This window comes from Galeopterus variegatus, unplaced genomic scaffold, assembly GCF_000696425.1.
Source record: "Galeopterus variegatus unplaced genomic scaffold, G_variegatus-3.0.2 Scaffold13299, whole genome shotgun sequence".
Lineage (NCBI taxonomy): Eukaryota > Metazoa > Chordata > Mammalia > Dermoptera > Cynocephalidae > Galeopterus > Galeopterus variegatus.
Window position 1 is genome coordinate 1 of NW_007739410.1, and position 12647 is coordinate 12647.

General features: G+C 40.8%; 1 protein-coding gene across 1 annotated transcript in view; it reads left to right on the forward strand.

Moving 5' to 3' along the window:
• Window positions 1-509: 509 nt before the first annotated feature.
• The window catches only part of LOC103581542 (dynein heavy chain 8, axonemal-like), a 34113-nt gene continuing 21975 nt past the window's right edge, over window positions 510-12647 (forward strand). Inside the window, exons 1-3 of the mRNA XM_008563354.1 lie at window positions 510-530; window positions 930-1090; window positions 12393-12549. Of these exons, the coding sequence (XP_008561576.1) occupies window positions 510-530; window positions 930-1090; window positions 12393-12549 (339 nt within the window). The remainder of the gene's footprint in view (window positions 531-929; window positions 1091-12392; window positions 12550-12647) is intronic.

Consider the following 12647-nt stretch of genomic DNA (forward strand, 5'->3'; position numbering starts at 1 on the left):
AGAAGGATATGGAGGAAAGATAGAAGGGAAAGCATGACCAGCAGGAGTGAGCAACACTGTTCATCTCTTTCATATTGAGTTCCCTGAGCGGTTTGGTCATTGTACCTGCATTTCTGTTCCTCCTGTCTTTCTGTTATTTCCTTCCCTGTTGGGAAAATCACTCTGGTAGACACTCAAGTCATTGCCTAAAGTCTGGCTCATAGACATTCAGCATCATTTTTTTCCCTCTTCAGAATCGGTCTGCTCACACCAAGTGTGTATTTGTTCTCCAGCTGTTTTGTTACAGAAAGTCAATCAATTCATATGGAATGAGAAAAGGATGTCTTAAGGTGAACAACAAGGTGGTTGGATACATGTGCTTCTTGTGGAGGGGGCTGTAACTGAATTAACAGAGGAAGCTCTCCAGCTCAGGGTGGGAGGGGAGACGTTTGTGAGGAGAAGCTTTCCTGGCCATGTGCTGGTGCCCAGTGCCATTGTGGCACAACTGTGCATGACCTCAGTTCTCCGGCATGAGCCGCGCATCGGAGGATGTGAGGCGATGAAAATGCCCAGGTCTCCTCTTCAGTGGGGAGATGTTGGCTCATCGACTTTGCAGAATGCTCATACTCCCCTTCAAACATGCCGTTGAGGGCTGTCAGATTACGTGAATAGTGAGTGGGCTTGCAAAGCTGCTCTCTCCTCTTCACTCTTAGCAAATATCTTCTTTGGTGTTAAGCAGAGTCCGGGCTGATTTGTTTTTGTGTTCTGGCCTCTCTCTTTTCTTTGTATATGTGCTAATTATTCCATCAGTGATTTTGTTAAGGTGCTCTCAAAACCGATATTAAAAACTCTATGAAGATGAAAATAAGGTGACCCTTCCTCCTTCAGAGTGACCGTTTTCGTTTAGATGCTCATCAGTTTTACTTTGTAAAATTTTCTCTCACATACAGGTCTGGTTCAGTGAGAAGATGTTTGAACCATCATTCTGTTTTTATACTGGATATAAAATCCCCTTGTGCAAAACCTTGGACCAGTATTTTGAATACATCCAGTCATTGCCATCCCTAGATAACCCCGAAGTCTTTGGGCTTCACCCTAATGCTGATATCACGTAAGTTCTTAGCATTTTTTAATTTGAAGGGGTCATTTTTAACTCAGCCTGGCAAAGACTGCATTTCATTTTCTCTCTTAATATCTCTCCTTTCCCCTTTTCTTATTTTACTGTGAAAAATAGTGTCACTTCCTGTCTCCCAATTATACCTTTGTCATATCTTGGTCTGTTCTCCTCTCACTAAATCCTGATGCTCTGGTGTTTATGACAATGTTAAGCTCTAATTTATGCATTGATTATTTCTCCTGTCATGTCATAAAACCAGTCAGTGTTATTGGTATTGATGCTCTCTGTTGATAGGAGAGTAGTCTCCCAGCTCCTCATCTCTTTCTTTAAAGATCCATTAAAAATGTTATGCTCATAAATAGGACATAAAAGGGCCAGGAGAGTACAGACAGCAGGATGAAGAATTATATTCCTGCCTGACCCTTCTTTGGGGGTCCCTCTCCCTTTACTTGCTCACCTGCATCCTTCTGGCATGAACTGCCCGTGGTGGGCACATTGCAGCGAGCACACGACACAGATGCACAGCCTGGGGTGGAAAGAGTGGCAGGTCTCAGCTCAGCGTGAGGTCCTGCTGCAGCCATCAGGCTAAGAGGCCATGAGTGAGGAGATAGGAAATGCTTTCCAGTCCTAAGCCCCTTCTCTGACCCATCCTTCGGATGAGATCTCATTCCTCCTCTCTTTAGAGATACCTACCGCAAAACAGGACCACCCAGCTTCACGGGGCCGGTGGTAGGGGGTTGGGGGGGGAGGTTCAGGAAGCCCCATCCGAGATGCTCCTTTGGATGGGCATTGCCCTGTGGCCCATGAATGAGAGACCACAAAGTTTGTGTCCAGGAGAGTGTTCCAGGAAATGGAAGAAAGCAGGACTCCTCCGGCAGAATCTTAGCTGTCATGACTGATGAGGGTGGTGTATGGCTCTCCTAGTTACTTGCCTACTGTTGTGATTTTAATAACTCTCCGCCATTGGGTGTTCCCCACCTTCTCGTTTTCTGGCCTTGCTGGGCATCCTGGGAATCCCAGTTTGCTGCCAATTACATTGTCTTTCCACCCCTGAACACCCACCTTGCCCCCTGCGTGAGGCATGCCCTGTTGGCCTCTTTATACCACAACAATTTGACCTTCTCCATATCCTCTGGTATCGCCCATGCCACTTGTCATCTTCAAAGACATGGACATGACCAAAAAACCCATGAATGGCAACACTCCTTTCAGACCCCATGATAGGACCATGATGACTCTTTGGTGGCAGCTCTAGCTGTTGTTTAAAGAGGCTGTCAGTTAGCTGGGAATGGGAAAGAAGTGAAGAAATAAAAGGGACTCCTCAGGGACCGGTTTGAGAATAAGCTCAGGCATCATCTGAAAGAGGGAGTATAGCGAAGTAGTTTTGCTTTAGCTGGGACTTTAAAAGTGTGACTCAGCCCGCATCACCCTTCTGCTCAGAACTGTCTGAGGCCCCTGTCTCACTCTGAGTCAAGGTTGAAGACTGACAGTGACTACATACAGTTGACTTACAAGTCCCAATAGTACCGTCTGCCTGCACCTCCTGGCCTTGACTCCCTCCTGCCGTCTCCTTCCCTCATGTCAGCTCAGCTCCAGCTCTCCCTAGCTTCCTGTTACTCAACCAGGCCAGACAGCGCCCACCAAAGGGTGCTCGCACTTCCTGGAGCAGCCCTCCCCCCAGATATCATTGTGGCTCACCCTTTTACCTCTTCCAGTTTTTGCTTAAATATCATCTTTTCAATGAACCTTTCCCTGACTACCTTATTTAAAAATTACAATCCTCTCTCCCCAACGCTTGCCCCAGACCCTCTCCTCCTGGCTTGCTTTTTCCTATAGTTTGCATCACCAGTGGGCATACTCCATATTTAAATTATTTATTTGTTATTACCTTTCAACCACCACTAAAACCTAAGTTCTGTTACATCTGAAAACTTTCATGTATTTTCACTGCTGTGTCCCCAGTGCTACAGCAGTGCCTGGTGCTCAGGAAATACTTAACCAAATCGACAATACTAAATTCTTCTAGATTGTGAAGAATCTGATCAACGAGGATAGTCTATAGAAAGGTCTCATGAGTTCACGTGGCTGGGCAGAAAAACAGCCAATAAGTCTTGATACACTTGTGAATTTATAATTGAAAATGTTCACATATGAGGGCTCAGAACTTTGATTCTGTCCTTGGCAAGAGCTTGAGGAGTCATGATAGCTGGTTCCTGGATAATCTGATCTTGTTGGGTTCTACAGGATCCTACCAAAGAGTATGTAAAACAAAAATGAAACAATCTCACCCTGACTCAGTGATGGCGTGCCTACGCCTTATCATAAGCAGTTTTGGTCACCAACTCTCAGAAAGATGTACCAGAGCTAGAAAAAGTCCAAAGAAATATAACAAAAATGTAAATGGGATTGGAAGCCATCATAAAGACAAAACTTTTTCCCCCTTTGACTTTTTATTTTGAACTATTACAAACCCTCAGGAAAATTGCAAGTGCTGTGAACACCGTATATCTTCCACCTAGATTCAACAGTTGTTAACATTTTGTCCCATTTACTTTTCATCTTTCTATATGTATACATATCTTTGTGTATTTATTATCTACAGCTATATCCACATATAGCCACATCTGTTTCTACGTGTGTCTGTGTGTATGCATGTGTGTGTGTGTGTGCTTGAAGGCTCTCTCAGAGGACAGAGCTAGGAAGTGCGTATTTTTTAAAACACCATGAACTAATACAAATAATTCCAATTCCAGTTGTACTCCTCAGGGTCCTTCCTTGTCTCCCTCATTCCATAATGATGTCTCTTCCTCCCACAGTAAAAATCTGGTTTCTAGAAACTTCTATATATTTACTCACTTTTTTGAAATTAATATGCTAATGCCACTACCAGCAACAGATCTACTAAGTAGAGGTCTTTGAACAAAAGATACCTTCGTTGTGTTTGTCCATAGAATTTATCCCACTGAGGGTATACAGAGTATTGCGTTTAAAAGTCACTCAATTAATTGTTTTTTCTGTGTGGTTATGCTATCAGTTGGTATATAGTTGTGTTATGTTATAGTTATGTTCATTTGTTATGTCATTTGTTTCTGTTTGCATTACATTTTAGGTTTTTTCCCCTTCCTTGTTATTGTTTTGAATATGTAAAACATGAGCATGGTTCAAAAGTCACAACTAAGATAAGACGTTCTTAGAGAAGTCTCATACCCTTCTGACCCAATCCCCCCTTCCTTTATGGGAAATCAAACACAGTTTCTGGGTTAGCTTTCTGTGTTTCTTTTTGCATGCACATACATATATACATATTCTTATTACCCTTTCTTTCTTATACAAAATTGCCATATTATATGTATTATTTTGTGTCTTGCTTTTTTCACTTAAGAGTGTATCCTGTAAATCACTCTATGTCAGTTCATATATATATCTTTCTCATTTTTTACAGCTGCATGCTACTCCATTGTTTATACATGTTGTAGTTTATTAAACCATCCTCCTATGGATGGGTATTTAGGTTGTTTCCAATATTTTGCTACTTCAAATAATTTCTCAATTAATAACCTTATGCTTATGGTTTCTCATACTGTTGGGTATGTATTTCAGGGTAAATTGCTATGAGTGGGATTGCTCGATTGAGATTTAGTGAATACCACCAAATTCACTTACATAGGGTTGTACTATTTTGCACTCTTACTTGCAACCTATTTCTTCAGGATCTTGTCAGTGTTGATGAAGCATTTGAATTTTCACTGGTATGACAGTGAGAAACTGTACCTCAGCATAGTTTTAAATTACTTTCTCTTATTTTGAGTGAAATTGAGCAAATTTTCATATACTTAAGGACTATTTAGATATAGTTTGCCCATTTTTTTCAGTAGAGTTTTAATTATTTTTCTTTGATTTTTAAGAATTATCAAAAAAGTGATTCTTATAGTAGAGAGCAGAATAACAATTACCAGAAGCCCTGGGGTGGGTGGATGGGTTAGAAGAAGTGGCAGACTAAGGGGTATAAAACTATGCTGTCTACACTAAGTGATGCATTGTGCAGTGTATGAATTTACCGGAACAACACACTGTACCCGACAAATATGTACCAGTAAATGTTCAAATATTTTGGATTAAATAAAAATAAACAAAACATTTAAAAAAAATAAAAAATAGGATTATTTATATTTTAAGAATACCAGCCCTTTATTTGGGATATATATTGCAAATATTTTTTTCTCATTTTGTCATTTGATTTTAACTTTGCTTATGATATTTTTGTTGTTGTTGGCCAGGTGGAAGTTTGTTATTGTTTTGTTTTGTTTTACTTTTGTCTTATGTAATCAAATTTATGAATTCTTTTGTTGTTGTATGTCTGGATTTTTAGTAATAGTAAGAAAGTCTTTTCCCATATCAGGTTATAAAGGAATAACCCATATTTTCTTCCAGTACTTGAATGGTTTCACTTTTTACATTTATTATTATTTTTTTATCCATTCAAAATTTACTGTGGCATAGGCATAAATGAAAATTTATCTTTTTCCAAGTAGCAATCCAGTCATCCCATCACCATTGATTTGAGATACTTCCTTTGTCATAGACAGAATTTCCATATGTATGTGGTTCCATTTCTGGACTTTCTATTCTGTAGCAGTCTGTTTTAAAATTAGAGACTTCACAGTATGTTTTTCTATCTGGTAGTGCTAGTTGCCCCTCACTTTTTTTTTTCCCTAGGCTTTTCCTACCTATAATTGCATGTTTATTTTTCTGTTTTTATCAGAAATGGGTTTTGAATTTTGTTGAATGCCTTTCAGCATCTACAGAGATAATTATATGATTTTCCCCAAATACCTAGAAATTTGGTGAATTGTATTAATTGATCTCCCAATTAACATTATTTTTGCATTCCTGAAATTGATACTACTTGGTCTGTTAATGTGGTGATGGGCTTTAGTAATAGTTCATTGGGGTTTTTTTCATTAATATTTATAAATGAGATTGGTCTGGTTTTTTGGGTGGTATCTTTATCAGGTTTAATTATAAATCAATATTATATTCGCTTTATAAAAATTTGGAAGTTATCCTAAGCTCTGGATCAATTTGTGTAGCATCGGAGGCTTGAAGGTTTGGTAGAATTCTCTCACAAAACCATCTAGGCCCAGTGCTTTTTGATGGTGCTAGTTTTTTGATATCTTTCTTGTTCTGTCACCACTGTAGACAATTTTTTTTTTTTTTTTTTTTTTTCCCCCCTTTAAACAATTTTTTTTTTTTTTTTTTTTTTTCCCCCCTTTAAACAATTTTTTTTTTTTTTTTTTTTTTTCCCCCCTTTAAACAATTTTTTTTTTTTTTTTTTTTTTTCCCCCCTTTAAACAATTTTTTTTTTTTTTTTTTTTTTTCCCCCCTTTAAACAATTTTTTTTTTTTTTTTTTTTTTTCCCCCCTTTAAACAATTTTTTTTTTTTTTTTTTTTTTTCCCCCCTTTAAACAATTTTTTTTTTTTTTTTTTTTTTTCCCCCCTTTAAACAATTTTTTTTTTTTTTTTTTTTTTTCCCCCCTTTAAACAATTTTTTTTTTTTTTTTTTTTTTTCCCCCCTTTAAACAATTTTTTTTTTTTTTTTTTTTTTTCCCCCCTTTAAACAATTTTTTTTTTTTTTTTTTTTTTTGTCTTTTTCCGGGTCCGGCAACGGATCGCAACCCTCAGTGTTGCCCCCGTACCGGACCGGGGACCGGCAACGGGATTGCAACCCTCGGCGTTGCTCCCGCGCCCCGCCCACCCAGTGAGCGGGAACCGGTCCGTATGTGGGATCCGAACCCTCGGGCGGGAGCGCCGCAGCGCTTCCCAAGCGGCGCACTATCCAGTGCGCCACCGGGCCGGCCCTGTAGTCAACTTTTGAACACTGCATCTCCAAGGAAATTATTTTTTTTATCTAGGTTTTTCTATTTATTTTCACAGAGTTAAGCAAATTAGCCTTTAACCTACTTGAATGAGCTGGACTCAGTACAGTATGGGAAAGAATGGAGTATACTGAGTCCAGCTTACTCAATAAACTTCTTTTTTTTTTTTTTTGACTGGTAAGGGGATCGCAACCCTCAGCTTGGTGTCGTCCGCACTGCTCTCAGCCAGTGAGTGCACCAGCCATCCCTATATAGGATCTGAACCCACGGCCTCGGTGCTACCAGCACTGCACTCTCCCAAGTGAGCCACGGGGCTGGCCCACTCAATAAACTTCTAATAGATGTGTGGACAAAACTCTAGCTCTGTAGACCTTAATCTAATGACAGTTTGAAGCCACTTTAGTCTCTTTCCAAAAAGAATGTGCTAACTCTCCTAGTACAATCTATCCAGGCAGTTCTGTTAAAGCACTTTGCTATGGTGTGCCAATGCATCCCAGAGAAACTGCTGAGAAACAGGAAGGGGGAACTTAGCACTGGAACAGATGAACACCACACCAGAAGCCAGGATTTCTATGTGATATCCACTGCAGTGTCTTCCAGGCAGCTCCATCTTGAAAAGCCCCACACTGAACCCGTGAGTCTCCTGCCTCTTCTCCATCTCAGTGGCTTCCCACAGCACTCAGAATGAAATGCAAGCTCTCTGCCACTGCTGGCAAGGCCTTTGTCTCCAGCGCTGGCTGGAGCACTGTGGTGAACGGCAGACCATCTTAGAGACCACGTGGGCAAATCCAGGTGTGTGAGGGTACAGACTTAGATAAGGGATGATGAGAGGATGGAGAGGGTGGAGCACAGCTGCAGGACCAGTCCCAAAAGGGGACAGATAGGGCTTAGTGAATATAGAGCAATGGCTTACAACCTTCTGTAGTTTTTATCTGTCTAACTTGTGGGTAGAGAGGGCATAGTGAACCTTCTGTCTTTGGTCAAGTCTCTCTTCACAGCTCTGTCCAGAGGTCCAGATGCCGTCACTGGCACGCATGCTGTAGGATGTTGTAAGCTAGCTTCTGCAAAAATAGAGTGTTAGGATTTTGTAATCTCTCAGCACACTGAGGAACGTCAGGTAGAAGACTCCGCACCTCTGCCTTAAATGGAGGATTATTTCCACTAGAGACAACTGGCAGACCTGTGAGACCTGTGACCCACCTTCTCTGATCTCTCTTCCTTTTTAACTTCCCATTTGGTCTGTCCTTGGATCTTCCCCACCCACCCCAGAGCTCCTCCTCTCAGCATGTCTTGGCCCATTCCAGGTTCTTGCTCAGGCAGTATGCTCTGTTCTGCAGCTATGAATTAGGTAATTTTCTTGGTCTCTGGGTGAGCTTTGTCCTATGTTTCATTCTTCTTTGCTCTGGGCTCTCAAAAATCTGGTGAATGGAATCTTGCCCCAACTCTTCCTGGTAAGTTGAGCTTGCCTTCTTGGAGGGCTTTGCTACAACCCCTTGCTGTTTCCCCACCAGCCACCAGGAGGCAGTAAGTAATAACGGATGAAGCTTCCCCAGGTCTCCCAATGATACCCTTCCCACTCCAGCAAGATGTGTGAAATGAAAGAAGTAATCACAGATGCCCCTGACGTTTCTGGTATTGGAGCTGGGATAGTGGAGGAGCTGGGAACAGGAGTGCATTTGATGGGAAGTTATATAGTTCTGTTGAGTTGAGAAAGACAACAGGATATATCTGAGTGGGGTGAGAAACATGGCCTGGAGCCCAGGTGAGAGATTTGAGAGCATGTGTGCAGAGATAACAGTTGAAACCATGAAAAGGGCAGGACTCTCTGAGATACACTGGCTAAGCCTGTGTGGATGTTCCCAGCCAGAGGAATCACTAATTCATCTGACTGTCCATGCCACTTAACGACATTCTTGCTTCTAGATAGGCTCACGGACTATAATTGGGTCATGGTGGAGAACTTTGTGTTCCCTGTTTATCAGAATCTGCACTCTGAAGTTAGCATTCGTAAATTTAAGAGAGGAGAGAGATTTGGGAAAGGGGACCACAGGTCTCTCTTTTTGGTCCTTGGTTAAGATGCAGAATCTCTGAAGTAGGGGAGGGAAGTCAACCTGAATAAATGCTTTAGAATAAGTAAAATCTCTCCCAAGAGCTTAGATATCTTGGTGTCAGGAACCATCGAAATGCATAGTTTATTCACATTTTATTATCTAGATTTATGAGGTACCATAGACTCTGCAAATTCAACTATCTCAATGTCAAAATGGTTATTTATTTTCACTCTTTTTCTCATTAGTGGTTATGCATATTTTTGTACCTTCTGGAATTTATCAAATGCCTTATTACAACTTTTATATTCATTTCTATGCAGGACGCATTTAAATGCATTTCTTTTAGTATTAGCTGTTGCTTTTGAGTTTTAGACTTTAAAAAAGATTATACTCATTGATATTTCGTATGGAAAGGTGTGTGTGAATCTAGGCCGATTTGGATATGACAGTGCACTAATATCTCATTAGGTAGGTAACTGCTTATTTTATAGACAGTTCTGTTTCTCCATTCCTTTGCATTTTTATTATCCATGACCCTGGCTCTCCAGAACCACCAAGCTAAAAGGACAATATGAGCTTCTTCCCATATTTACTCCAAAGCGAAATTTTCTTCAAGAAGTAACTCAGGACCAAAGCTCAAAGGAACATTATAGTTTCTGTTCTTCATCTCAGAGCATTTTGGGGGACTACTTTCCTTAAAGCCCCTGGGCTTTTGAGGCATGTAGAGATATTTGCAATTTTTCATTATAGCTAGCTGGCTAGGCTTTTGATTTTCATATCTTTGCAAACATAAAATCACATTGTGGAAAAAGAAATGTAAGGTGTACAGCTCTGGAATACCAGGGAATGACATTCTGTGCCTAAGAAAATGTGTGGTGGGGAGATGATCTGGAGAGCTTGTCCAACTCATGCAAAACGGATCAACTTTTCAGGGCTTCTTCCCAGCATCTATGCTTTGAGGACTGTTTTCAGATCACCTCATAAAAAAATAAAACCATCCACTATGAAAGTGATTTCTTAGGTGAGATGTAGCAGCAACGGCATTTCCATCAACCTCTCCCCGGAGCGCCAGTAAACTTGGCCAGAGCCAGCATAGAGCAAGATGGTCATGCCCGCAGTAGTGTGAGCTGTTCACACCAAGCGACAGGTGCAGAGTGTGCCTCCAAAGAGAATTTAAGCTGGAGGTGAGCCAACAGAGCTCCTGAGAATTCCAGATATGGGGTCTTTCTCTTTTTTATTTGTAGCTAGAACAGTAGGTAGGAAGAATGAACTCTGATTTTCTTAGCATAAATGGAAATTTTCTGTGGTTTTCTTTTCTTAACCTTTAAAGACCTGTGTTGATAAAGTAATAATATTTCTTCACCCTCATATTTTATCTTTCTGATTATTCTGTGTTTGGGAGATGTGTGTGTGTGTGTGTATGTGTGTGTCTCAAAAGGCATTTGCAACTCATTCTTGAATTTTGAAGTATGGTGCAATCCTAGTTTTTAAAAGTCATATAAAGTATAAGAAAAATACAAATCACTCTGAGGGGGAAAATCCTATGAAAACAACAAAATTAAAAGTTATCAGAAGTCAAGGATCCAAGGATATGTGTGTGTGTGTGTGTGTGTGTGTGTATCCTTTTGTATGTGGAAAGTTACCAGGAAAGAGAAAAATAGTAGAAATAGTATACTAAACTTTTACCATAAGAAGGAACAAATAAATTTTTATGCTCTTTAAATATTGGAGAACTGCTGTCCTTTATATTAGAGGTTTAATAAAATCCAAGCCGATTGGTCTCAATTCAACAAACAAATACCTATTGAGAACTTACTGTCTGGCCAACTTGGGGACACAGATCTGAGTAAGACGCAGTTCTTGTCCTTGGAACACATCATCTGTTAGGGAAAATGGACGAATGGCAAATACTTACATAATGCAATAAGGTAACTCTAAAACGGGTGTATACACATTTCTAGAAAACACAGGTGAAGGAGCAATAAATTGCAATGTAGGGATCAAAGAAAGCTAGTGAGAGAGGCCACATTTGAGTTGTGCCTTAAAGGATGTGCAGGAGTCCTCAGGTGCAGGCCTCCTCCTTGATGTCATTTCCCAGGCTTCTTAGTCTCCAAGTCCTATTTCCAAGTAATTTCCAGCATCCACCCCTCATCAGCTTGGGAAGGCTTCAGTGGCTGCCCATTGCCTTTAGGGTAATGTTAAGAATCAAAGTGACCCACATGACTGCACGGTCTGCCCCTGCCTCATCTCCATCCTCATCTCTTCTCACTCGCTGCTCCATCCTTCCTGGCCTTGTTTCTGTTTCTCAAATGCACTGAAGTCCTTCTCACCTCTAGCCCTTACTTCTTATCAGAATGTTCTTTCAGAATGCCTCCCACCCCACCCCACTGCCTGGCTGACCCATTCATCCTGCAGGTCTCAGCTTACATGTGACTTTTTAAGAGAGACTTTTACTGATGTTCTGGTGTAAATTGATGCACACACACAAACACACCTACACATACCCTACCCAAATGTCCATATAACTAGTCAACCCAGGATCTCAGGGACAGAGACTAAGTTTATGTATCTTAGAGCACCTGGTTGGCCCAAAGAGCATTAGATAGCGAGTGAGACTAAACGGTCTTAAAGCATCCTGTTCTTTTCCTCCACAGCACTTATTACGTTACAGTGGTATTGTCTAATGTCCACCTCCTCCACTAGAGAACAGGACCATGTCTTGTTCACTGCTATTTCTTAGAATCTAGCTCAGTGCCTGGATAGTGGATCTATATGGAATAAATGGATTTTAAAGATGGGTGGCTGCATTTGAACAGACAGAGCAGATGGATGCCAGTAGATCACCTTGGAAATCATGAAACAAGTGGGGAAAATGAGAAAATAAAACAGAAAAGACAAAAGAAATAACAATTTATAATTCAGTGAGAAAATCCGATTGGTTCTCTTTGATCTAACAGACTGTCAGGTAATAGTAGACTCTTATGATCAGGCCATAAGCAGGGCAGAGGAAAAGGATCTGTGCTCATCGTCCAGCCTGAGGCATTCAGGTTAGCTATAGCCAAGACCGTAAAGCACTGATGTGGATTCCCACGGATGTTTGTGGAATCTCTTTCACTGAAGATGGAGAGCTTTTCATTTCTGTGATATTCTTATATCCCATTAGGAGGCAGAAGAATGGATCTGTAATCTTCTCGTTCCTGTGGTTTGATGGTAAAGTTTCCTTTTCCTCCCTTTTCTTTCTTTCTTTCTTTTGTGTGTGTGTGCATGTGTGCGTGGGGCTGGGTTTGATCAGTTCACTTCAGCTTTGATAATGGTCTCCGAGGGTGTGTTTCCCTGTTACATTCTGAACAGTTCCCTTTTTTTTGTCAGGTATCAGAGTAACACTGCCTCTGCTGTTCTTGACACAATTACCAACATTCAACCCAAAGAGAGTGGAGGTGGTGGGGGAGAGACCCGGGAAGCCATTGTTTACAGATTATCTGAAGATATGCTGAGCAAACTGCCTCCCGATTACATTCCTCATGAGGTGAGCTGAACGCTTTCCCCAGTGGTGTGCAGGGCTATTCGTACATGTAAACACCCAAGTCTGATTACCATGAAAAACAGTAAAAAAATCTATCTGTT